The 24,936-nt window shown below is 32.1% G+C and overlaps 5 protein-coding genes across 10 annotated transcripts; 3 read left to right on the plus strand and 2 right to left on the minus strand.

Moving 5' to 3' along the window:
* Nucleotides 1–1,611: 1,611 nt before the first annotated feature.
* On the plus strand, nucleotides 1,612–8,042 carry LOC105828499 (tryptophan 2,3-dioxygenase). Of its 2 annotated transcripts, XM_012666854.3 has the most exons (7): nucleotides 1,614–1,970; nucleotides 2,375–2,550; nucleotides 3,372–3,580; nucleotides 4,809–5,162; nucleotides 6,184–6,439; nucleotides 6,675–6,768; nucleotides 7,114–8,042. In XM_012666854.3, exons 1-7 carry the CDS (start codon nucleotides 1,945–1,947, stop codon nucleotides 7,283–7,285), a joined length of 1,287 nt encoding a protein of 428 aa, XP_012522308.1. In that variant the 5' UTR covers nucleotides 1,614–1,944; the 3' UTR covers nucleotides 7,286–8,042. The 2 variants fall into 2 exon arrangements, with proteins under 2 accessions (XP_012522309.1, XP_012522308.1); XM_012666855.3 differs by lacking the exon at nucleotides 7,114–8,042 and having other exon boundaries at nucleotides 1,612–1,970; nucleotides 6,184–6,437.
* LOC105828500 (cathepsin O) lies at nucleotides 8,016–12,233 on the minus strand. 2 transcript variants are annotated; one of them, XM_012666857.3, is made up of 7 exons: nucleotides 11,431–12,233; nucleotides 10,392–10,527; nucleotides 9,427–9,659; nucleotides 8,897–9,042; nucleotides 8,766–8,816; nucleotides 8,236–8,504; nucleotides 8,016–8,152 (listed from the first exon to the last, which is right to left on the minus strand). In XM_012666857.3, exons 1-7 carry the CDS (start codon nucleotides 11,614–11,616, stop codon nucleotides 8,115–8,117), a joined length of 1,059 nt encoding a protein of 352 aa, XP_012522311.1. In that variant the 5' UTR covers nucleotides 11,617–12,233; the 3' UTR covers nucleotides 8,016–8,114. The 2 variants fall into 2 exon arrangements, with proteins under 2 accessions (XP_012522311.1, XP_012522310.1); XM_012666856.3 differs by having other exon boundaries at nucleotides 10,392–10,530; nucleotides 11,431–12,226.
* A 648-nt stretch (nucleotides 12,234–12,881) lies between these two features.
* LOC105828498 (40S ribosomal protein S3-A) lies at nucleotides 12,882–14,572 on the plus strand. The gene is made up of 4 exons (XM_012666853.3): nucleotides 12,882–13,033; nucleotides 13,549–13,871; nucleotides 13,963–14,150; nucleotides 14,328–14,572. Exons 1-4 carry the CDS (start codon nucleotides 13,001–13,003, stop codon nucleotides 14,510–14,512), a joined length of 729 nt encoding a protein of 242 aa, XP_012522307.1. The 5' UTR covers nucleotides 12,882–13,000; the 3' UTR covers nucleotides 14,513–14,572.
* Nucleotides 14,573–14,663: 91 nt separating this feature from the next.
* On the minus strand, nucleotides 14,664–17,733 carry LOC105828497 (Krueppel homolog 2). 2 transcript variants are annotated; one of them, XM_012666851.3, is made up of 6 exons: nucleotides 17,538–17,733; nucleotides 16,890–17,063; nucleotides 16,426–16,607; nucleotides 16,083–16,150; nucleotides 15,838–15,971; nucleotides 14,664–15,745 (listed from the first exon to the last, which is right to left on the minus strand). In XM_012666851.3, exons 2-6 carry the CDS (start codon nucleotides 17,054–17,056, stop codon nucleotides 15,532–15,534), a joined length of 765 nt encoding a protein of 254 aa, XP_012522305.1. In that variant the 5' UTR covers nucleotides 17,057–17,063; nucleotides 17,538–17,733; the 3' UTR covers nucleotides 14,664–15,531. The 2 variants fall into 2 exon arrangements, with proteins under 2 accessions (XP_012522305.1, XP_012522306.1); XM_012666852.3 differs by lacking the exon at nucleotides 17,538–17,733 and adding an exon at nucleotides 17,238–17,260.
* A 174-nt stretch (nucleotides 17,734–17,907) lies between these two features.
* LOC105828496 (dehydrogenase/reductase SDR family member on chromosome X) lies at nucleotides 17,908–24,332 on the plus strand. Of its 3 annotated transcripts, none has more exons than XM_012666847.3 (7): nucleotides 17,908–18,213; nucleotides 20,815–21,338; nucleotides 22,326–22,433; nucleotides 22,522–22,695; nucleotides 22,767–22,983; nucleotides 23,115–23,310; nucleotides 23,397–24,332. In XM_012666847.3, the coding sequence occupies exons 2-7, from the start codon at nucleotides 21,188–21,190 to the stop codon at nucleotides 23,589–23,591; spliced, it is 1,041 nt and encodes a 346-aa protein (XP_012522301.2). In that variant the 5' UTR covers nucleotides 17,908–18,213; nucleotides 20,815–21,187; the 3' UTR covers nucleotides 23,592–24,332. The 3 variants fall into 3 exon arrangements, with proteins under 3 accessions (XP_012522301.2, XP_012522304.2, XP_012522303.2); XM_012666850.3 differs by having other exon boundaries at nucleotides 17,908–18,207; XM_012666849.3 differs by lacking the exon at nucleotides 17,908–18,213 and adding an exon at nucleotides 20,711–20,732.
* The last annotated feature ends 604 nt before the right edge of the window (nucleotides 24,333–24,936 follow it).

Genomic DNA, 24,936 nt, shown 5'->3' on the forward strand with positions numbered 1-24,936 from the left:
TAACGCAGTTTTATTACACAATCACATAATTCTGGAAATAATCTTTATCTGATAATCTAAAAATTATCCAAGAGAGAAAGAAAAAGAGAGGAAGAAATCTTGGCGAAAATATTTTAGCAACTGTTAATTATATTTTAAATTAAATATTTATTATAAATATAATAATTATATATACATATATAATTATTATTAATTTATTATTATATAATATTATATGATTATTATTATAAAATTATCGCGTTTAATTAAAAAATTAAGTGGCAGGAGTTTTTGCATATGTCTTATATTCTTTTTCTTCTTGAGTATAAAAATTTTATTTTTAATAATTTTTACCTTTAATTGAAACAATAAAGTATACAAGACGCGACATCTGCCATCTAAGAGAAGAATCAAGATAGAATTAAAAAGAAATTTTACGATCGACAGTACTGCAGGATTTTGCAATACAAATTATTCGATGGATAACAGTTTGACGTTATTGACAGCGATAAAGACTTACCTGCGATAAATTACGAAGTATTTGAATTAAGAATCAAATCGCGCGAATATATGAGTTTGTTTGTTAAGGCATTTCTTAAAATAATCTTATATTTAACAATTTGGCAAGCTTATAATATTTATTAGTTAAATTTTCGTAAGAATATTGTAAACAAAAAATTAAATAAAATATACTAATGTTACTAAAAATAAATTTTAGTAGTAAAAATTTTGAAAATAAATTTTTAAGATTTTCTTTATAATATCTTTCAAATATACGTGTTGTCTAAATAATGTAAACAAATAAGCATTAAAAAATATTTTAAAAAGTATATGAAATACTCGCGCTACACAAGTCATTCGATATTTACTGGCAATTTGCTGTCGCGTTATATTATGCATATTGTTGCTCGGTTTTTTTTACCGTTAGATTAAGCTAGTAAATTTTGCACGATTTTTATTGCTAATTTGCTATTTTACGAATAGCAAGTTTTGCAAGCAAAACACAAGCCTAATAAAAATACAGATGGATCGATTTTATTTAGTACAAAATTCTAATCTGAAATTAAATTTCTTATCAATTTACTAACTTGTTGCTATTATTTTGCTTAGAGAGAATTAAAAAAGAAAAGTGACGTTATCAGTTACCATAAAAAATTACAGCAGCGTTACAAATCACGTGATATTTTCTGATAAAATGTGCACAGCATTTATATAAATAACACACAGACATACGTACACACTGTATGTATGTGATAATTTTCTGAAAAGTTACTAGTTTTGTATTCTAAATGTATTTTCTTCTCCGTGATGATAAATTTATTATACATAATTAGAATAACTAACTATATATAATATAATGAAATTTTCGCACGTATGTGCATCCATAAAAATATCAAAAAAATATTCAATATATCATATTTAATTTTTTCGAGTGTAATAATTAAAAGTAATAATTTATATTGTGGAAAAGAGAGGGCTAGTGTTTTGAAGAAACTAAATAAACGTTAACATTATTCAACTAGCTGCTTATGAAATAGTATCGTTATCGTGAGATGGTTACTTTTACCATAAAACTTTTTTTTATTTAGTAACACTGTCATTATACGGAAGATAAATACTGAACGACGAATCGAACGTTAGTCGAGCGCCACCCACCTCTCTGACAACGTGTGTCTCTCGTACGCAAACGCGGCACTTGGCAAATTGTATTTAAAGAATCTGAACACCCCGGATCTCACAGAATTGTGTAGTCTATTATCTGTATTAAAAGAATTCTCTCTCTCTCTCTCTCTCTCTCTCTCTCTCTCTCTCTCTCTCTCTCTCTCTCTCTCTCTCTCTCTCTCTTCTTCGGACAATTTTTCTTTTTCTAAAACAAAAAGAAAAAATATTAAATATTTTGTTAAATCTCTCAAAGTGTTGCTTCAACTATTCCTCCTATCGACGCGAAAAGAATCTTTTTGAAAAATGTCTTGCCCAGTGAGCAATATTGTGTAAGTAATATATTTTTAATTATCAATATTCACAAATACTTTAACAGAAATTTCCATTATTATTTATCACTCAAAAAATTGCAGATATTTTTAAACAATTATAAATGTAAAATTCTCTATAATCTTTTAACTTTATTTTATATTTTAACATATGAAAAAGGAGACACAAAATATATATTCCCTAAAATAAATTCTATCTCAATCCAATCAAATCCAGATTTCATATAATTTCAAATAGTCTCCATTTATAAATGATAAAGTTATGATAAAGTGTTTCATGTCGAGTTCGTCAAAACAAATTACATTAAGCAATTTATCATCATTCGATTTCATCATGTTGTAATCATGTTATTTTTTTCATTTACAATATGATTACATAGAAATTAACGGCGTATTTGTTGAAGGAAGGATAATCACAATCGGGATGATCAGATACAACAGGGCGAATTAGTACAAGGACCGGCGTTGAACTATAGCGAGTATCTGCTTTTAGACAAAGTCTTGTCCGCGCAAAGACTTCTTAGCGCCGAATACGGCAATGAAGTTCACGATGAGCACCTCTTTATTATTACTCATCAAGGTATTTTATTTTTAATTAATATTTACTTTACAATTATATACGTAGAATCTGATAATTTTCTTTTTTATCTATGTCATAACAACAACACTGAAAACGCTGCTAAAATGCATTCTATGAATTTTGTTTTAACAGCGATTAATAAAATCGACAATAAAATTTGAGTGACTGTTTTATAAACGGTTTATGTATTTAACAAATTTATTTTTAAAAATTTTGAAAAATATAAAAGTGAGGAAATAAAAATATTATTTGCATTATAGCGAATGAAACATGTAAAAAAAATACCTTACATATTTTATGTATAAGATATATAATTTTTTAATTGCTTTACTTTTAAAATAATAACTTTTATATTATAAAATGTATCGAATAAAATTAATAGAATAGAAGCTTACTATAATTAAAAGCTAACATACAATGTACTCTTTGGTTTCTTTTTTTACTTATTGCTATTTTGTCTCTTTTCACGCTATTTTCAACAATCGCGTTTCTTGCTTCTTTCGGAGTATGTCAATTTCGATAAAACATTCCGCAAAAAGGCAAAAAACAATAAGCAAAAGCAAGAAACAAAAAGTAAAGATAACAATTTAACTGATTTGAAGCAATCAACAAAAACGATTTTTTAATATAATATATAAAAGCAAATATTTATGATCTTGTCATAAATATTTTCGACGAATTCTCAAATAAAATCCTGAACAATAGCACTATTTAATTAGTTTTGTGAGTCTCTATACATATTTATGACTTTCGTATTTTTATAGTTATCTTATTAATTCTATTATTCCAATTGCATTCTGTTGTATTTCGATTTGTTGTAGCGTACGAGCTTTGGTTCAAGCAAATTATTTTCGAGCTCGATTCCGTTAGGGCGCTTTTCAGCTCCGAATCCAACAATTGCAGCGTGTCTAACGGGTCTTTTAACGATCATTCGGGCGCCAACCAGGATAATGGAATCTCTCATGTCTTGAACGAATCGAAAACCCTGGAGATTCTGAAACGATTGAATCGCATTGTGCTTATCCTAAAGGTACGTTTCTAAAAGCAATTTTTTCAGAAAGGGCTCCCACACGAAAATGCGATTTTATGTAAATTTGCCTAATAATAGAATATAATTGGCGGGATGTAAATTATGGATAATGTCTCACAGGAATCCGCTTATCTAATAATAATGATAACGCGAAGGTGAACGGCCTTTAATTATAAGCCGATTAGACTCCACCACAGTCTGTGCGTATCCCTTTAATCAAATTGTTTTCTGTTTCGCCAGACAAAGCTGTTTACTGTTCGCAACACTTTGTCTTAACATCCCTCCTGCATGTTTCGAAAACATCGAACGCAGCAAATCCGCGCTGCAGACGTATTGAGTAACCTCGATATCTTCCTCGCGCCGCTTGCTGCTTTGCGATAAACTAGATCGATAAACATTTCGTAACGGCCGGCGTATCAAGTGCGTGACGTGCCGCATGACGATTTTTCCTTTCCGATTTAGGCACGATGCGATAAACGAGACGGTGGGAACCACAAAGGGACCTCTGCGGAGGCTCAGTAAGATAATATTTCTAGACGATATGCGACACCGGGTGTACATTAAAGGAGAAGAGTTACGTTAGATAACAGACCCGTTATTCTATTCCTCCGTAGGAGGTGCGGTCGTGCCTTTCTTTATTTTGATTCGATAAAACATCTCCCCGCGATATTACGTTCTCGATACGCACGGGCACGTAATAATATCGAGTGTCTCGAAATAGAATTACGAGACAGAAGCGAGCGACACGAGCGAGCAACTATCGTAAATTTGTTCGATATACGCAATAACCGCTCGAAAGGCATGCAAAATGTAATATCTAAAGTTTATGCAATGTATACATGACTGCATTAAAATTCACGAATTGTGAGACAACATCAAATTTCTCTGTGCCAAGAAAAAATTATTTTTACATTCTTTACAAGTTTATAGGAATGCTATACTTATTTCCAAACAATGCACCTTACGATGCATCGTGATATTAACGTATCGTGTCTCACACGTACTCTTGCACCGGTACCCATAGAAATGCAGCCGCGTTGACAAATCGATGGGAACGTTTCAAGTTTATATCGTACTTACAAGATCAGTCGATTTCAGCTTATTTTACAATTAATAGCACATAAAAATAATTGTTAATCGCATTTAAATAAGTCACAGTTTAGCTATGTCACTTGCATCTTTTTAACGAGCTCTGACAAAACAACGAGGATTTACAATTATGATTTAGTTACTGGTGGAGCAAGTGACGATTCTGGAAACGATGACACCGCTGGATTTTATGGCGTTCAGACACTTACTGTGCCCAGCCTCGGGTTACCAATCGCTGCAATTCCGTCTGTTGGAGAATAAACTGGGCGTAAAACAGGAGCACAGAATCAAATCTAATTATCTGAAGATCTTCGGGAAAAATAGCGAGGTTGTCGAGGCGATCAAGCAATCGGAGGAGGAGCCCAGTCTCAGTACTCTGGTTCAGAATTGGTTGAGCCGGACGCCAGGGCTCAAGACGCACGACTTTGATTTCTGGGGAAAATACAAACGATCGGTGGAAAAGATGATAGCCGAACAAGAACAAGCCATACATGTACGTGTGTCCAAGGCATACTAATCTAACAACTCGTAATATTATACTAATTGTAATAATTACTAAATTATCTCTTATTCGTATTTCAACAAGTTTTTTTTAAGAAAAACTAAAATTTTTGCCAAAAAAAAATAAGTACTTTAAACTTATTAATATACTAGCTATGCCCTGCCACGCGTTGCTGTGGTTCTCTATTCTTATGCTACGTTTTTTTCCAATTTTCTTTGCTTTCGTTGTTTAACTTTCAAGAGCCTTGCTTTACTATTGCTCTTTTTATTTTATTTTTGAATAAGCATTTATCTATCTTTAATAAATCTAATATTTATTCATTCACGCACTTTTCACTTTTTTTTCTAAAAGCTGCCATGGATTTAGAAATCCATTCAAAAGACTGTTTTAAATAAGTTCCTTTTTTTCAATAAAATAACAGCCATCTTTATTTTTCTTATTACCTTAATTTAAACACAATAGAAACGTTCTTCGCCTCTCCCGGTCTCTTCTGTCTCTCCCCGTCTCTCCCCGTCTCTCCCGGTCTCTCCCCGTCTCTCCTGGTCTCTCCCCGTCTCTTCCCGTCTCTACTCGTCTCTCCCGGTCTCTCCCCGTCTCTCCCGATCTCTCCCGTTTCTCTCCATCTCTTCCGGTCTCTCCCCGTCTCTCCCCATCTCTTCCCGTCTCTTCCCGTCTCTCCCCGTTTCTCCCGGTCTCTCCCCGTCTCTCCCCATCTCTCCCCGTCTCTCCCCGTTTCTCCCGGTTTCTCCCCGTCTCTCCCTATCTCTACACGTCTCTCCCGGTCTCTCCCCGTCTCTCACGGTCTCTTCCCGTCTCTCCCGGTCTCTCCCGGTCTCTCCCGGTCTCTCCCCGTTCAAATTAAATTTTCGCTGGAAAATTTAATTTGAGGAGCTTGATTATAAAGATAATTAATATTGAAGATCATAAAAGTACAGAATTGAGAGAAAAAAACAAACATTTTTTTTTTATTTTTGAATTTCAATTCGTTATTTGTAATTTTACAAATTTTCAGAAATGTTCAGAAGTGAAGGAAGACATGAAAAAATATCACTTGGACAATGTGCATGTACGACGATCAATTTTCGACACCATCTTTGACGAATCACTCCACAACGCTCTTTTATCGCGTGGGGAACGCAGATTTTCACATGGTGCCCTACAGGGAGCAATAATGATTACTCTGTATCGGGATGAGCCACGATTTAGCCAGCCACATCAGATCCTTACGGCGCTAATGGATATTGATTCTCTAATTACAAAATGGAGGTGTAAGAAGAAAACGTTTATTACTATCTTGTCATTTATATTTTTGTTTTAGTGATATTTAATTTAGCAATAATCTTTGTAATTTTTAATTTCTTACAACGTTCACAAGACTCACAAATAAACATAATTATTTTACCATCAGTTATACTACATACATATTAATGTAATTATATTGTTCAAATTTTATCTACTTATATAATTATTAAAACAATATATTCTTTTATCATGTTCTCATAGATAATCATGTTATCATGGTACAAAGGATGATCGGATCTCAACAATTGGGCACTGGTGGCAGCTCTGGTTATCAGTATTTAAAGACCACGTTAAGGTATTTATGCTTTAATTAATAATAAAAATTAATACGAAACGGTTTATTTACTAAAAAGATGCAATAATAACGAAACTAATATCACAAATAACATTTATCGCGAATTATCATTAACACAAATATTGTTGTTGCAATGTCGTAAATTACTTAAATCATTAACAAATATAACATTTATTCTTCGATAATTTAAAAAGTCATTATTTATACTTAATTGATAACTATTGTCAATTTTATCATTCATTATGTCACCTCAGAAATGCATTTCATAAAATGTAACAAATACTTTATCGATTTATTTTCGCAAAAATTTCTAATAATAAATTTTGCTTGTTTCACGTTGAATAGCGACAGATACAAGGTCTTTCTGGATTTGTTCAACTTGTCGACCTTCTTAGTACCCCGTCACATGATCCCGCCGTTAACAAAGGAAATGAAAACAAAATTATCAATTGCTTCATCCGACTGGAACACAGACGTAGAGCAAGACGAATTAACGAATTCTTTAAGTAATTCATAAATGAGCGTATTCACAAAACTTTATAAAGTTGTAATAAGTTTTACATTTTTAAACTTAATATCATATAGCCAATGTATATTATGTACGTACGCTAATGCAACAATTAGATATTATTTAGACGAATGTTTAAACACGAATCTCTTTAAGAGCTTTAACACTCGAATTAAATTCCAAAGATCCATTTTTATCCATATTAATTAACTTTAGATTGTTAACGAGGGTTGTTAGATTGTTAATAAGTTTATTTTTTATCTTTTCCTAATTTTAAGAATTAGAAAGATATAGAGTAAATTAAATTAAATTATTAAATTTATATAAATAAATATAAATAAACTTAATATGCATGATTCTTAGAATTAATTTACGATAGGTTTTAAAATTAAAAGCTGAAAGAGCAAATATTTGAAAATCATTAAAAGAAATATTTCTAATTTATGAAGTTTACTAGACAAAATGATCCAAGAAAAAAGTCAATATCTCAAACTGATTTACAGTAACGGATAGTTAAAAAAAAAAGTTTATTTGGCTACATAACTCACTCTCTCTTCTCTCTCTCTCTCTCTCTCTCTCTCTCTCTCTCTCTCTCTCTCTCTCTCTCTCTCTCTCTCGAAGATTGTAAATATTACTATCTCACAGATTAACTTTTCCTCTTGGATCGTCATTTATTAAAGTGATAGTGGTAGACTTCTAATACAACAAGTACGAGTATAGTTAACATCACTCTGTCAAATATTTAATAAAATATTTTATTAAACAGTAATTTTACAACCTTTTTTATTTATTTCGTCAGAAATTGAAAACACTGCGCAATTTAAGATTCTACAATCAATCAAATGACATCGAGCGAGGCGACCTGATTGGCTATACCTAAAAAACACATAATACTCGTTTATCCCATTGAAATAAACATTTCATTAGCGCTAACACTCACGTCCATTTATCGATCTTACCGCATAAGTTTTTACCGATCGCAATATAAATGTAGCCTTTATTGCCAAAATCCGGTCCCCACGAATTTCTGATAATATAATGCGGTATACTCGCTGCATTGTCGTATCCCACTATTTGGACCGCGTGATTCAAGCTATTGAACGAACCGTCACAGTGATACTGTATTATGCCGCCTAAATAATTCTGCCAAGATATGGCGTTCACAGCAACCGCCACAGGTCCGTGAGTAACGAGTAGCCTCAATAGTTCATCCTCCGCCTGTACAAAGCTGAAACAAATTCAATTGATATTCGTGGCTGTATCGGGCATCGGACAGTACGACGTCCAGCCCTCAAACCACCACCCTTTGTTAATACCATAAGCGACAATTTCGCATACATATATTACACAACGAAAGAGAGAACTGCGTATGTACAATATCATGTACTTCGCATATGTAAAAAAAAAGTCACAAATAATAATGAGCATTATATATAAATAAAAAAATAGTGCATTATAAATAATAATCCACAAACAAGAATTAAACTACCTGTCGCATGTAAAGTCCGTTACCCTAACTGCCGGTGTTGTGGCGAACATTCTGAAAGATCAAGTTTCATTACATTTTCGCGTTTCTGCATTAAAAAACAAACATTCTTGCCATTTTTGCATGTGACCTACTTAGGCAATCTACACGTGTCGGTTCGCAACGTGAGAGGATAATCGCTCTCGGATACAATTCTCGTTTTTGACGCCAGTAGCCACGAGAGTACACTGCATATGTCACCGCCCTCGCATCCTTTATTGTCTGGCATGCAGTCGATCATCTGCGTAATGTCAAAGGATAAAATCATATCGGTTAGCAATTTAACACGCGGGGGATGTCTAACAAAAGTTTTGAGATTTCTATGACCACTTCTTGTAGCATCGATTCTCCTTCAGGAGAATTCAAGAGATAGACATCTCACGTGCGTCTTAAATTTCAAAACTTTTCTAGCTCTACGGTACAAGCATTTCAAAGCTACGTCGAAAGATCGAGGGAACCGCTACTGAAGGAGCTGCTTTCAACGTCCGTCAATGCGTGCGGTCAATTTAATCGACGATAACACATGAAAGCGCTTCCGCAAAATTTGCATTTCGAGACGCGGGACTACGAGCGGTTCCCTCGCTTTTAGTAAATAGAAAAGCGTGTCAGGAATATAACGACCTACTTCCTGCACGCTAAAGGAATACAAAGTTCCGTTTTTGATGGCGTACATCGATTCAGCCACCCCGACTGTGCTGAACGCCCAGCATGCACCACAATTCTCTTGGCTCACAACTGGTCCTACGACTCCTCGATCGCGCCAGTCGAACTTAGGGGGAATCCCCGTCGCCCTTTCCACGCGGTTTACCGAGCCCGTAGAATGCTGATGATAATACGATGCTGTCACATGTTTCTGCCCTGATTGACAAAATTGTATTAGCAAATAAATTACAACGTTAAATTGTATTCAATGCGAACGGAGCTCTTTTGAGGAATTTTTTTTATCAACTTTTAAGTAATAGTAAACTCATAGTACAATTAAGCGGAAAAAATGCAATTTTTTGATTAATGTGGATTTTAATGTCTAATAATATTTGTGTGAATTTTCAACAATTTCCACTCCGTGCAAATTGCGCGCCATCAATTACTTGTCAATTTTGAAACACAGTTCTGGCTGAAACACAAAATAACTAATTAAATTAACAATCAATTTAATAATACTTTAATACTAACAAATTCTTTAAAGGCATATTTAAAAACTGTAAAAATTTATTGCGAAAAATTGCAGCGAGTTTTCCTATAAAACTCTCATTAATTTTTAAATAATGTAGCAAGCTTAATTTTAATCAATCTTGAAGGTTCGTAAAAAATTTACAAAAATTCTTCTTTATCATAAATCTTGAAACAAAATAATTATTCAAGTAATAGTTCTTTATAATAATTTACTTATATACGCTATAGTTGTACTATTGTAAAATGCTGTGCATTGATGAGCAGACAGATTTTCAACAACAAATACATCGCACACTAAAAGAAACTCAACATTTATTGATGTTTTACTGCTCCTTTCTCATCTTGCTCATATCGTTTTAAACTTGAAATTTTAATTAACCTAAGCTATATTTCTCTTAAAAACAAAATTAAACTTACCCCACAAAGGTAAGTCGGGGAGTAGTGTTTGTTGCAAGAATTCATCCTCGGATAAATCGGAGAATTCTGTCAGTCCATAGTAAGCGCTTTCTTGCGACGATCGTAAACCGTTCAGCTTTTCAATATCTTGCACTGACTTCTGCAAATTGATTTTATTAATTTCTGCTTATGTTTCCACATTATTTGATACTTCATTATTATATTGTTTAAATTGTATCACATAATATATCTTTTGTATGTTTTTAAAGGGTTTTAATGTCCGAACCAGACAATAATTAATCGGTGATTCGAGATCGTTCCTCGGATACAAAGAAGGCTTAAATAGACAGTAATTAATAACAATCGTAAAGAAAGAAATATTTGGGGCGAAAAAGATCAAAACCGGCAGATCAAGAAACAACAAATTTTTAAAATCACACAGATTCGATACTGTAAAACATAATAGAGAACGGACACGTTTCTATTATGCAAACTTTAAAATAAATCGACAGTTAACATACGCACTCACACACTTCAATTTATTTTGCCTCTCCGACAGCCTAACTTACATCTCAATGTATACATCAAACTTCAATAATTATTATTTCAGTTAATTAACGCGTATAGTACATACAGTTTGAATATGTAATTTTTAGGAGATTTCAAAATAAAATTAATCGTCAAGTGTAAACACAACGGTACGATAATGCCGAATAAAATTGTAACGACTCTTAAGTTCAACGCTTCTTATCATTATTTTTTTTCTTCATCTGTCAGTGCCGATAGAGCTAATTAATACATACCGTACCAAATGACAACACCAATAAGAATGACTCATAATAGGCGCGCGCGCGCGTACGTATTTACGTGTTTAATTGGAATGCGATTAATAAGCGATTATTATTTAAAATCCCTTAACGAAAGTTATACGTAAACTACACCGTGTCGATGCGCACGTGGAATAAATGGTGAATAAAATCTTAGGGATACAACACCGCTGCGCACAGTCTTTTAATCCGATTACGATTCCTATCCGATCGGTTTGCAGACAAATCTTCACCTGAAAACGCTCGAATCGCTCCTTATATTCCACAGGATCATCTTTGTAGGATTTATTGTATCGGATTACGTAGTTCGCGAACAGTTCCGCGTTCTCCGCGGTTTTATCGGGCCCGACTTTGATCGGCACGATAAAGAAGCAAAGGCTCACGACCAGTACTATCACCACCACTGTTCGCCACTCCATGTCTCGTGCAAGACGACGTTACAGAGCACACGCGATGTGCGTCCGCGTTGTCACGTAACGGACGACGCAGACGCGATAAGTGAAAAGTGGTCAGACAACGAGTGTAGCTAGTATTTAAAGATTTGTCGAGTAAGCAAAGCGGTGTGGACACCGCTGGATGCTAAAAGTTGGCAATTTAAATTGTCATAAATTACTTTACTCAGCTCTAATCGCGAACATGTAGAGAATATAAGGTCGATCTTCAATTTTTCCCATACTTTTTTACAATAAACAGTTGATTTTTAAATGTTAATATCTTGCTTTCAAGACATGCGTTTGCTCTATCAATTAGGCCTGTTTCTACCAACGTAGATTAACTTTAATCTCGGTTTAATTTACTTGTTATCTTATTCTAGTTCCAAAAATTAGAAAGAGGTAAAAAGTTAGTTAATCCGAAATTAATCTACGTTGGTAGAAATGGGCCTTAGCGCTTGGAGATAAATTTCAGTTCTTTCTGCAGCTGTATCAGTGTTCTGAATTATTTTTCTTAGAAACAAAGGTTTTCATTGTAAACTCAGCTAATTTAAGAAAAATATTTTTTTATAGAAAGAATATTAAGATTAAATATAATTTAATATTTTTATTGCATTAATTATCTTTTTTTCCTACCTAAGCTGCTACTTTCTCTGAAAATTTCTTCTTCAATTGCTCCAAGTTTTTTATTTAAAAGAATTTCTCAGACATCAGCTGTAATTTCTCCTTGAATTAGTTCTGTTATTTTGTCGACTTGTTTCATTGAAACAAGTCGACAAATTAATATGTGTTTTTTTTCTTTTGGTTGAAAGATTTGTTTCAGGTTTTTGATAGTATACATTTCTTATTTTCAAAAAATAATAGAGAAAAAGAAAGAGAACGAAAATATTTGTCTGATGTAATTTTAATTTTACTCTTATAAATCACTCTTATTCACAATGAAGAAAAAACTATTCATGATAAAACAACTTTATTAAATTTACTTACAAATCTATCACTTTTCCTTCTTTTCTGAAAAATTAAAAGATTGGAAAAAGCCCACCCATATAATACAAATAAATTAATTGCCTCAGGCTCTGTTAAAAAACTTAAAAATCAAAATCAAATATCTCTTATGTAATACTTACAAGCTAGATTTCTCTCTGATGTTACTATGATATATTATCAATTAAATTTATTACCGACTGCATGCAATATTATATCTACACTCGATCACCTCACCATGGCGCCATCAATACATACGATTGCGTACGCATGCGCTTCATTCAACCTCTCCAACCTCCTCCTGTCCTCCCCTAAACAGGTCTGTTTGGCAGGTTTCTTTCGTTGGCTTCAATACCTTTGGTTGATTTCGTTAAAACATGCGGCAGTGATGGAGAATCGTTCAATATCGAAAAAAAGGAAGGTTAGGGATCTCCAGACGTTTATCATGAGCAATACGTAAAAATATTCCCGTTGCCGCAACGTTGAAACCTTCCGGGACGATATTTCGTCGAGAATCGGGCGAATGCAATGACCACGGTTCGCGGATGACATGGATTCCCAGCGTCGTTCCGCGTGGACTTTACGTCTGTGTGTCATCTTTCAAAATTGCTTAAAATGAATAGATTTTTGTTGAATAAAATTTGGTATATCCTAATATTCTTTGTAACGTCATGAAACGTATATTTGACGTTTGCCTAAGTATGTTTATTTCGATGGATATAACCTATGAACTATCGAGTGATATAATTTATTGACTGCTTGTGCCTAATAATTTGCGCAACTTTTTCCTAAACATTTTCGTAAACATTTATGATAGAATAATTCTTAAATATATAAATATAATAAATTAAGTTATTCTATGGATAAATTAAATTACATACATGTTTGATTTAAAGAGTAAGATTTTTACATATATAGTTTGTCTTTCCTTTTCAGTTCGTGGGCGATGGTGTCTTCAGAGCCGAGCTGAATGAGTTTCTGACTCGTGAACTTGCTGAGGATGGCTATTCGGGTGTGGAAGTCCGTGTGACCCCGAATCGAACAGAGATCATCTTGCTGGCCACTCACACGCAGAGCGTACTTGGTGAGAAAGGACGCAGGATCAGAGAACTCACGTCCGTAGTGCAGAAACGTTTCAACTTCAAGGAGCCGCAAAATGTCGAGTTGTATGCCGAGAAAGTGGCCACTCGTGGTTTGTGCGCCATTGCACAAGCAGAGTCCCTTCGCTACAAGTTGATTGGAGGTCTCGCTGTACGAAGGTGAGTCAGAGTTTTATCTGTTTTCCGACTTATTTCATCAGTCCCTAATTGTATCTTGAATTTTTACTAAATTTCGTTTTATTATGCTCAGAGCCTGTTATGGTGTTCTCCGTTTCATCATGGAATCTGGCGCAAAGGGTTGCGAGGTCGTAGTCAGTGGTAAATTACGTGGTCAGAGAGCAAAATCGATGAAGTTTGTCGACGGCCTCATGATTCACTCGGGTGAGCCGACTAACGAGTATGTGAACACTGCTACCCGGCATGTACTCCTGCGGCAAGGTACGATCACACTACTGATTGCTTTAGCTAATAATAATATATGTTCATACCAATTCATTAAACATTTGTTTAAAAACTTTTGAATAAAATTTATATACGCGAAACTTGTATCCAATTTATGTTATAAAATTATGTTTATTGTATTTCATGTCACATTTTATTTATAATATATTTCAGGTGTATTGGGAATCAAAGTCAAAATTATGCTTCCGTGGGATCCCAATGGTAAGAGTGGCCCAAAGAAACCTCTTCCCGACTACGTATCAATTGTGGAGCCAAAAGAAGAGGTGCCACCAACGGTTCCAATTTCAGAGGTGAAGTCATCAAAAGATATACCTCAACCTACTCCTCTCACTGTATAACAATTAATTTAAATGCATCTTTAGGTGCATTTAAAAAAAATATATATATAATAAGTAAAATCTATGTTGTATTTTATTCTCAACATACTGTACGTTTTACATAAGAAAAAAAAGTTTTATGCTCGGTAAGAATATTTTAGACGTTTTTACATTTTATTTAAAAAGATTTATTAATCTTTTTCAAGATGTTTGCTACAGTATACCGATAATTATTTTCATTTATAAAACCATTTTGAATTATTTTTAAACATGATAAATATCCTATAGAAGATAGACGAAATTACAATAGAATTAACAATCAATAGAACAAACATATGACATATTAAATTAAACTTAGACCATAGCTTATCCCCAAAAGATGGCGGGTGAACCATTCCGCGTGTACGGAAATATAACTTTGTAACTTATATACTAGGTTTTATACACGTACCCTAATACCGCAAAACCGTGCAAAATCATTAAAAAACCAGAGTTGACATTTATTCAACATTAAAACTCCGGTAACCAGGAAACTCTATGCACTGTTACAAATCTACTCGTTACAAACATGACTCAAAATTACATTTAAAATAAAGAAGTTAGTACACATGTGCATACTTTTACCTGTTGATTCTAAATTGTATTTAATTAAAAATAAAATTCGACTCAAAAAATAATATTCAACAAAAATCTAAATTTTTCTTTTACGTTATACATTTTGTGATATACTAATTACATACACATGTAATCAGAACATATGTAATTGGTTTGCATTCTCACATTCTTATTCAAGATTTAACAATAAATGAGCATAAATATTAAGAAACCGTTCGTACGCTTGGATTGTTTTCATAGATATTTCAAAATTAGATATCGTGTAATATAATTCACATGACATTCGCTATAAATTTTGAAGTCGGCACTCACTTCACGCTAACACTAATTCATGAAAGTGTTGCTGAGTGGACCCTAGAACCCTAGGAGATCTGTCTTTGAGAGACAATATGAGAAAGAATCGAAGATATTTAATATCATAGATATTATTGACGCACTGGCGCCATTTGCTGGGTCAGAGACAACAAACCGTTAATCATCCTCCGAACGATGTCTGGTACGGCTGGCTTCTTTGACACTGAACTCAATCCGTTTCTGAGCTCGTAAAATACATTACGCGTGAACGGATTTCTCTGCGACGCGAGACGCAGTTTCAAAAACTGATAATAGATGAATGGAGTCAGTAAACCGGCGCGTCCTCTGTAAAAAAAAAAAAAAACGTTTAATAATGTGTTACAATATTGTTTCTCCATTAGAATAGTGTCGCACACAATTGTACATGATAGACGTACGTAAACACTAGAAGAACAGTGAATGGCAAGATGATAATTTCCGACAGAGCGCACAAGCGTAGGATATTCCGCGATTGAAATTCTACCAGCGATATCAACAGACGAGCGCCCCACCAGCTGTTATGTCCTAGACACTGTGAGATCACATAAGTTCAACTTGCATTCTTATAATGACCGTGCAGTTAGCTGCAGGATATAATTTATTGCACATATATATAGAACACTAGTATTATCTGTTTACTTACATCTAATAATGTAAGAGAGTAACTGGCCATGTGCATTAGAGCAAAAAGAAAAACTGGCGTAAGCACCACTGTATATCAATATGGTTCAGGATTCAATCATAAATAATCAATGTAATCATAAATAAAATAAACAGACAAAAAAATAATGCAAAGTTATTACGAAACATTTAAGAAGTGGAACAAAAAACAGTAACGTATGCAAATTAAATTCAATATGATTCAGATTTCAATTTTTGTTATAGTTAAAGTGATTATTAAAAACATTAATATGAAGTTATTATAAAACATTAAAAAATATATTTAAATAGATATAAAGACTTCATATAAATTGTCCAAAGGATACATGTGACTGGCGCTGCATACAAAAATATCAAGGAGTAAAGTAAGTAGTGGCACGAATCTTCCAACAGCAGAGTCTCTAAAAATTGTCTCGTGAACTGAACACGGGGCACTCTTTGGTGCAGACGTAACGCACTGGTTGCTGCGTTATTCATTAATACTTTATAATATATATTGTATGGATTCCTGAAAAGAGAAACTAAGATTTAAGGCATATGTTCATGAAGGTGGTTGTTACTTTAGTCTCATAGAAATTGAGACTGACAAATTGAAGATTAAAATCAAATAAATCAGATAATTTTCATTTTATACATTAAATTTTCATTTCATTTTTTCTTTAAATTTAAATTTAATTTGTCTAAATCTAGGTAAATCTAATTTATTCTAATTTTTTTCTAATCTTCAATTTACTCTCTTCAGTCTTCATGATCAATATACAGTTTTGATCTAAATTTAAAATATAAATACCCGAATATTGGAATGATATAACCAATGGTGAATATTATGGTGAAGAGTCTGGTAAGCCATAATCCAAATTTAATCTTATTTTCTACAATATGCTGCCTCAAGGCTGGCCATCCCTTCTCAATCTGTGGCGACGAGTCGCTAGATTCGCTGCTTGCGTTGTCTACCATTCTGAAGCTGAAAGGAAAAAGAAAAACAATTTAGAATTTAAAAGAAAACAAATATGCCAAATCGTATGTACGGAAACTGATTTTTGCGCTCGATTTCTCCACGTCAATAAAATAAAAATGGAAATGTTAATTGAATCGCTAGCAAAAATCCATGCGACTTATGCAAATTTATGCAAAAGACCGTTGAAAATGCGCAAAAACGTGTGGATCTCCGCAGGATCAAGCACGCGGTTACGTATCGCGAGCATCGCGCGCGCGTTTCTAAAGTGAAAGTGGCCTTCGCTCTCCACGGGAAAGCTGTCGCTTTTTGGCCGAGAAAACTGACACTCGTGAGACAGGGATAAGGGGGAAACGCGCGGGGAAAAGACTAATGAGCGAACGAGAGAAGGCGAGTCGCTTGCATCGCAACGTGCGTAAGCAGTTTTTTTCGCGTCTGCACACGCACGGGTATCGCATGACTCGCGCAAATTATATCGTTTACCTTGGACACTATTCCGTCTCGGGCAAATCCGGGAAATTGAGCGAATCGCACGCGGACGCCCGGATGACGTCGGCACACTTAGGCGATGCACGCTTCGGACGACGACGGCGATGACGACGGCACACGGGACACCACACGGATCCGGCAGCGATCTACGCGTCAGTGGTGGCGATGGTAAACAGTCGCGTGAGATCCACCTATTCGGGACATCTACGTGTCTATAACGAGAACGAGAGTCTCCGCGGGGAGCTCGCGTGCATACATTGGTGAACGTATCCTCGCGATTACGCGAATCCCCGCAGATGTCGCGCGGAGTTGTCCGCGGCATAATCCGCCACCTCTCGGGTCGAAATTCAATCTTAATGGAGCACAGCTCCGCGATTAACTCGATCGATGATCGACTCGGCCGGCAGAGTGATAATATTGCAGCGCAAATGAGTTAATTAATTTTCAAGCGCGGGATCGGAGTTGTGCATTTCAACGCATATTTCAAGATTACGTCCTCACGGACTATTTACGTATTGTATACACGAATCTTTTTTTCGTGCAAATAATCTGATTGTCGAGTTGAAGGACGAGTATGCACATGCGCCAAATGTATCAGCTGTTTTAACAGGCTTTCCTCGACAGTTTTCGGTGACATGCATCGAAACGAGCGAGAAACTTGGAGGTACAGGTAGGAAACTTGGCGTTTCGTTAGTAACAAAAACGTAATCTCCTTATCGTTCCGCAAGAAAAATGTGCTCCGCACAAACACTTAAGCTTAATAAAATGAATTGCGCGCACTTCAATGACGTATAAAGAAAAATAACACCCGGACGGATTGCTCACTTCCCCGTCGATGTTTCGTATCTCTTCTGTTTATGATATACTGTTACGTATAAACAAATAAAAACGCGTTTATATATTTATTTGTTGCAAGCAATAAAATTTTTCGTGTTACATACCGAAACTTATTCCTACTGTAGCAAAAAAGAAAAATTGACGACAAAAATTTCGTTATTTATAATCATATCTGTTTCATCTTTCGCGATTCAGCTGAGATAATTTATAACTTTTTCTTCTGTTACAAATTGAATAAGTGATGAATGTTTTTTTAAAAGTAAGCAAATTTCTGATTTGCATTATTGATATACATTATAATAGATATGTTACGGTATTAAAACAGTTATTCACGTAAAACAAAAAAAGTTTTTGTTTAAAAAATCGAAAATAACATTACGTAAATTAATATAAAAGCAAAAATTTATTTATAAAAAAGAACGTAAGTATTATCTATTTATTCTCAGCTGTAAATAAAAGTGATGTAAGAACTACTTTTATTAATAGTCTGTATTTTTTCTTTCTCAAAAAGCGATGTGTGTGTGTGCAATTATTGATTAAAAGAAAATAGTTAAAAGATAAAAATATAAAAATACTAAATTAAAATTAAAAATATTATAAACTTACAAAATTTTGAAAACAAGAAAAAAGCTTGCAGTAAAAAAATATATTTGTCGAATATATTATTCATATCTTCCTTTCGCGTATTCATAAATTCTTGTTCTAAACGCAAACATTATAAATTTAAAATACGAATATTTAAATGACAATAGTTTATATATAATAGTTGACATCAGGTATCGCCAATTCTTGACATCTTTGAACGTTATAACGTTAGAAATCATCGTAAAACATTTTACAATATTTATTATTGTTAAATTAATATTGATTAGAATTTTCTGACAAATAATAATTTATTTACTTACTGAAAAATTATTGCTCTTTATAATAATTATGAAACTACTATTTACGTTATAACTACTATTCATTAATAAACTATTTACTGCAATATGTCATATTATTATGACAATAACGTATTTATTAATAAAAGAGTCTAAAAATTTAGTTGCAAAACTGGCATATAAATTACATTTTTTTTAAATATAAGTAATAAAATAATCTTAAAAAATCTAAATATACACTGAAAAAAAAAGTAATATATTCAATAAGATATGTTATTGCGGGCTGCCAATTACAGATATACTCAATACAATAATATATACTATTGCAGTATCAACATTGTACTTGCATTACTAGCAAATATTATTGGATTGAGTATTTTATGTAGTTGGCAGCCCGCAATTTTATATGTTATTGTCTATATCACTTTTTTTCTGTGTGCGATAAAAAACACTTAGTCTGCATTATTTTACTTCTGATACTTAAAAAGAAATTATATTCCTACTAACATTTTCGTATTTAACTAAATCGTAACCATGACATAATAAGCTATTTGTTTTTTAACATCCACATGATGCATTCGTTGATTTTGACAGGAAATAGTTTTCAACGACAAGGAACTTAATACATACAATAATTACAAGACAATAATTACATTGCATTTAACTGAAGAGGCATAAAATTGTAAAAAACAAAAGCATAAAATAATGTTTGTGACATTTCGATCTTTACAAGTTAGGACATAAAAAAATATGAAAAACTTATGTAAAAGTAAAAAATGCATTTTCTATATAAAAAATTATTTTAATATTTCTTTGTTATTTCGTAATTTACTAATTTACAAATAAAATATTGAATTTATTTAGTTTTATACCCAGCGAGAAATGAGTCATTGAATCAACATTAATCCAATGTTGATTCCAACGATTCAATGTTGAGTCAAACGATAATGGAATCAACATTGATTCAATATTGATTCCATTATCATTTCTCGTTGGATAAGGATAAAAAATAGATTTTTACATTCCGCATAAGAGAATTAACCCATACAGAACAAGATATTCTATGAACATCCTAGAATATTCTATGAATATCTAGAATATCTTGTTCTGTATGGGAAATCAGAGGCCTTTATTCCTGAAGAAAATCACAGGATTCTGATTGATTAATTCTCTTATGTGTTATGCAAAAGTTGTGCCTAATCGTTTTATTATTTGTAATAATTTCATTTAAAAAAGTTACGATATTTTAATTTAATATAAATAATGATTTTCAAAATTCTTTTTTAGTTTTATTTACGCTAATTAAAAGTTAATGCAACTTTTGCAATTGCATATTAAAACAATTTTCGACTAAGTTAATTGTTCATGCAACTTTTAATATAAAAGTGAAAGAGAAAAGATGAGGACTGTGAAAGAAATTTAATTATGGACAAAGAACAAACCTTTTTTTAACAGTGACGTAATGAATGAAGTAATGAAGTTTAATAAATAAATACAAATAACTAAAAAAAAGTATATAAATCATAAATAAATATAAATTTCTATTTTTTCAGAGATTATTTGGCACATATAGTTGAAACTGTCACTCTTTCTGTCACCAATACATTGCTCGCAACTGAAGGACATAATAGAATGTCAGAGAGAGAGGGACAAACCAAGTACAATATTTCTTAAAGACGTCACATTCTTATATATATATATATATAGCATATGCACGAACGATCGCACGCATAACGGTGTGGCTGGAAACGTTGGAAAGTACGGATGTAGAGCGAGGAAGAGCGGTGCCTAACGGTGATCGGTTTGAGAAGGAATTCTTTCCAGTCGTCAACTTCGTCTGGCAACTTGATCTTGGAACTGGTGTTTCGATTTTAAATATCGTGACGAATAAATTGAATCTATGATCACTGACGACTTCGTACGAAAATGTTATTCGAAATAATGTTAATCTGTTTTTCTATTGTGCTCGCCGCTATTGCTCTCGGCAAAACGTGTCTGCTTTGCCAAATAAAATATTATTACATTGGGGCAGTATATCATTTTCACGATGTATTCAACATAATGCGTAATAAAATAGGTAAGGAAAAAACAAATATTTTACAAATTTTTACACATACACATATTGTATTAAAAATTTACACATAAGTACATTGATCAATGAAAATAAGATACGAATGTAAGCAATATTGTGTACAATGTAAATTAGATTTTTTAATTAAATAAATATTAAATAAATACAAGAATTTATATATATATATATATATAAGTTATATATATATATATATATATATATATATATTTGTATTATAAATTAAACAGAAAAATTTTAATAAAGATGATTTTAATATAAATATAAAATGCCTTCTTTGTACTGAATGAGTTATTAAATAAGTTGTCAATTAATTTTACTGTCTGACCTTAACTTTATCTAATCGTTATGTCTAATTGTTAGAAACATGAGAATTGTATTCAACAAAATATCAAATATAATTTTATATTTATAATATTTAATATTAGAGAATTATTGCAATTATTATGACATGGAAAATATCAATTGCAATTGCAACAAATTTCAAAATTATGTCACATACAAAATTTTTCTTTTTTTTTTAGCGGTTCCTGGACGCTCAATATTATTATAAAATATTTGATATTGCATAGCGTTATCAAACGTTTGAGTGCTATATTGAGAGTTTGTACAATATATTGTGCAATTTGGTTTCTAAATTTTGACTTATTAATTAGACATTCTTCTTCATATAGACATTTTGTTGAATGTAATTTCCTACATGAAATGTACAGTATATTTGAAAGAACAATATATTTCAATGTTATTGTATAATAATATACGTCTTTATAATCATAAAAACATGAAAATAAAAATTTATATAAAAATTTCTCGCCATGAATGCAGTATTTTATTTCCCTTGTTTATAGTACACGGTTTTTCAATTTATAGGATGTTTTTAAACGAATAAACGTATAGGATGTTTTTAAACGAATAAACGTTTCTAATATTATATAACTGATATATTTTGTTTGTATTTTACCATATTTTTTTCAGATTTACCTTCAAAGCCGGATAAAGTTGCAATTGTTACCGGTGGTTCTAGAGGTATAGGAGCGGAGGTAGTCAAAAAATTATTACAATGTGACATGGAAGTTATAATCGGTGAATTATTTATTGAGTTTGCTGAATTGTTAGAGCAAAAGTATTACTCGCATTTTTATAATATATTAATATACGAAAAAATAATTAGCTTGTAGGACAACTAAAGCGGGTGAAAAGTTCATCCATGAAATTAGAAAATCTGGTATCGCTAGTGGGCGAGCAAAAGTTTATAAACTTGACAATTCTTCTCTCGAATCGGTCAGAGAATTCGCCAAGCAAATCAAAACAGACTATGATAAAATTCACATATTAATCAACAACGGTAAGCAATTGGTCATAACATTTTAATATAAAACGCTGATTTTTGCGTGTCTTAAACTTTGATTTTTTCAGCCGCTATTATGTTTCCCGCTGTCCATAAAAAAACAGAAGACGGATACGATGAACAATGGGCCGTGAATTATTTATCACACTTTTTACTAACGTCTCTCCTTTTGCCACTATTGAAAACTGGTGGACGTCCTGACGAATGTAGCAGAATTGTTAACGTTACCTCATGTGCCCAAGATATTGCTACTATAGATTTTGACCACATCAATGATGCTTCTGGGTAAAAAAAATTTATCAAAGCATTGAGCTATCACTACCTCCTCTTCTTTTCAATTATTGACTTGTAACTATTTGCTAACATGATGTGTGACTTTTCTTGAAATTTAAACAATTATTTTTTTGTTATATTAGGAAAATATTTTGCACGCATACAGGATACGGACAAAGTAAATTAGCACAAACAATATCCACAATAACGTTGCAGAGACTCTTAAATGACAAATCATTGAATATATCTGTACATTCCGTGCATCCAGGAATAGTAAGAACAGATCTATTCAAAGATACGCTCCTAGGCAACTACAAATTTCTTATGGCCGCGTGGAAGGTAATAATATATTATATCAAATTTTTTAAATTTTTCCAAGCATTTTTTTATCAATTAATTTATTAATTTTATAATTATCGTTACAGACACCTGATCAGGGAGCAACTCCAATTATATATGCTGCAATTAACAAAGATATTGAAAAGAAAACTGGGACATATATTAGTAATTGCAAAGAAATTCCTGTACCTTCATTAGCACTAAAGGAGGAAATACAGGAACGATTATTTGAATTATCTTTAAAACAAGCACATTTAAAAAATTTTTTCCAACATTTATAAAAGTCAACAGTCTAATTTTTTATTTGTACCTGATAAACGATTTGTTAGTCATTGAATTTAATACTTCAATAAACTTACAAATTATTTATTATTTTTAATGTATGTTTAATACACAATTATTTTTAATATAAATTAATATTTTTTTATACATTGAAAAACTCATACGGTACAATCTATTCTAATTCTGTGAAAGAAAAAGCTATAACCATCTATGTAAATATCATATATGAAATATGTATTTCTGTAAAGATGACAATACGACAACTTAAAGATCTAAGAAAGCCTTTTGTATGACAAAAGATATAAATTTGCTTATTCAACATGTTATAATGTAAAAAAAAGATGTCGTTTATAGACGTTATCATTATTATTATCGTATGATGGATATAGTTTACATGAATGGATATTGTATATATTCTTTAAAAAATAACATTCGCGCAGTTTATTACTTTGCTCTTTCTTTACAAGTTTTCTTTACAATTTTTTTTCTATTTTCTGCTGTAAGCAACTGTTATCGTGGAAATTGTATATCTTGACAATTTGGCAAGTTATAATATTAATCCCTGACTTTTAAATTTATTGTATAATCACATTTGTGTTATATAATCGAAATCTAAAAATAATTTTTTTTTAATATTAGTAAAAAAAATACATTTTGGAACAAATAGGTCCAAAAGAGTAACATTAAAATATTAATAATTACAAATTTATACATAAAGATCAGGTTGATTGATTTAAGTGTGAATATGTATTTATTTCTTTATTAAAACATCTCACCTTATATGTATTTAAAGTGACTACAAAAAAAACCAAATCATAAATTTTTAACTTTATAAGTAATAATAAAAGATACACACAAATACACATTTAATTCAAATATTTTAATATATGAATATTTTTCTGCAATTCTTTTTTGCCAAATCAATATGAATTAAAGAAAAGAAGTTAATACATAATCCTTGGTGATAAAACTTTTAGCTGAGTGAGCATTGTACATTAATAAATTGATTAATATGTATACATGTATGTATAATCGTATAAATGATAATCACAATTCATGGATATACACATTTTATTCAAGGCTAATGTTGAATTTTAATCGCTCTGTTGACTATTGTTGAATATTGTAATACAGACATTTTCGTGTTAGAATTTTTTATTCCAATTAATCTCTACATAATTGACAATATGTAAATAAAATATTTTATTTAATATTTTACGTAGCAATATGGTTATATTTTGATGCAATTTATTTCTATTAAGATGATATTACAAAAAATAGTCAAAGTCGTAAATATTTAAAAATACGAGTGTTAATGAAAATATACTTGCTATAAATCTCGTA

The sequence above is a fragment of the Monomorium pharaonis genome, chromosome 8 (genome assembly GCF_013373865.1).
Source record: "Monomorium pharaonis isolate MP-MQ-018 chromosome 8, ASM1337386v2, whole genome shotgun sequence".
NCBI lineage: Eukaryota > Metazoa > Arthropoda > Insecta > Hymenoptera > Formicidae > Monomorium > Monomorium pharaonis.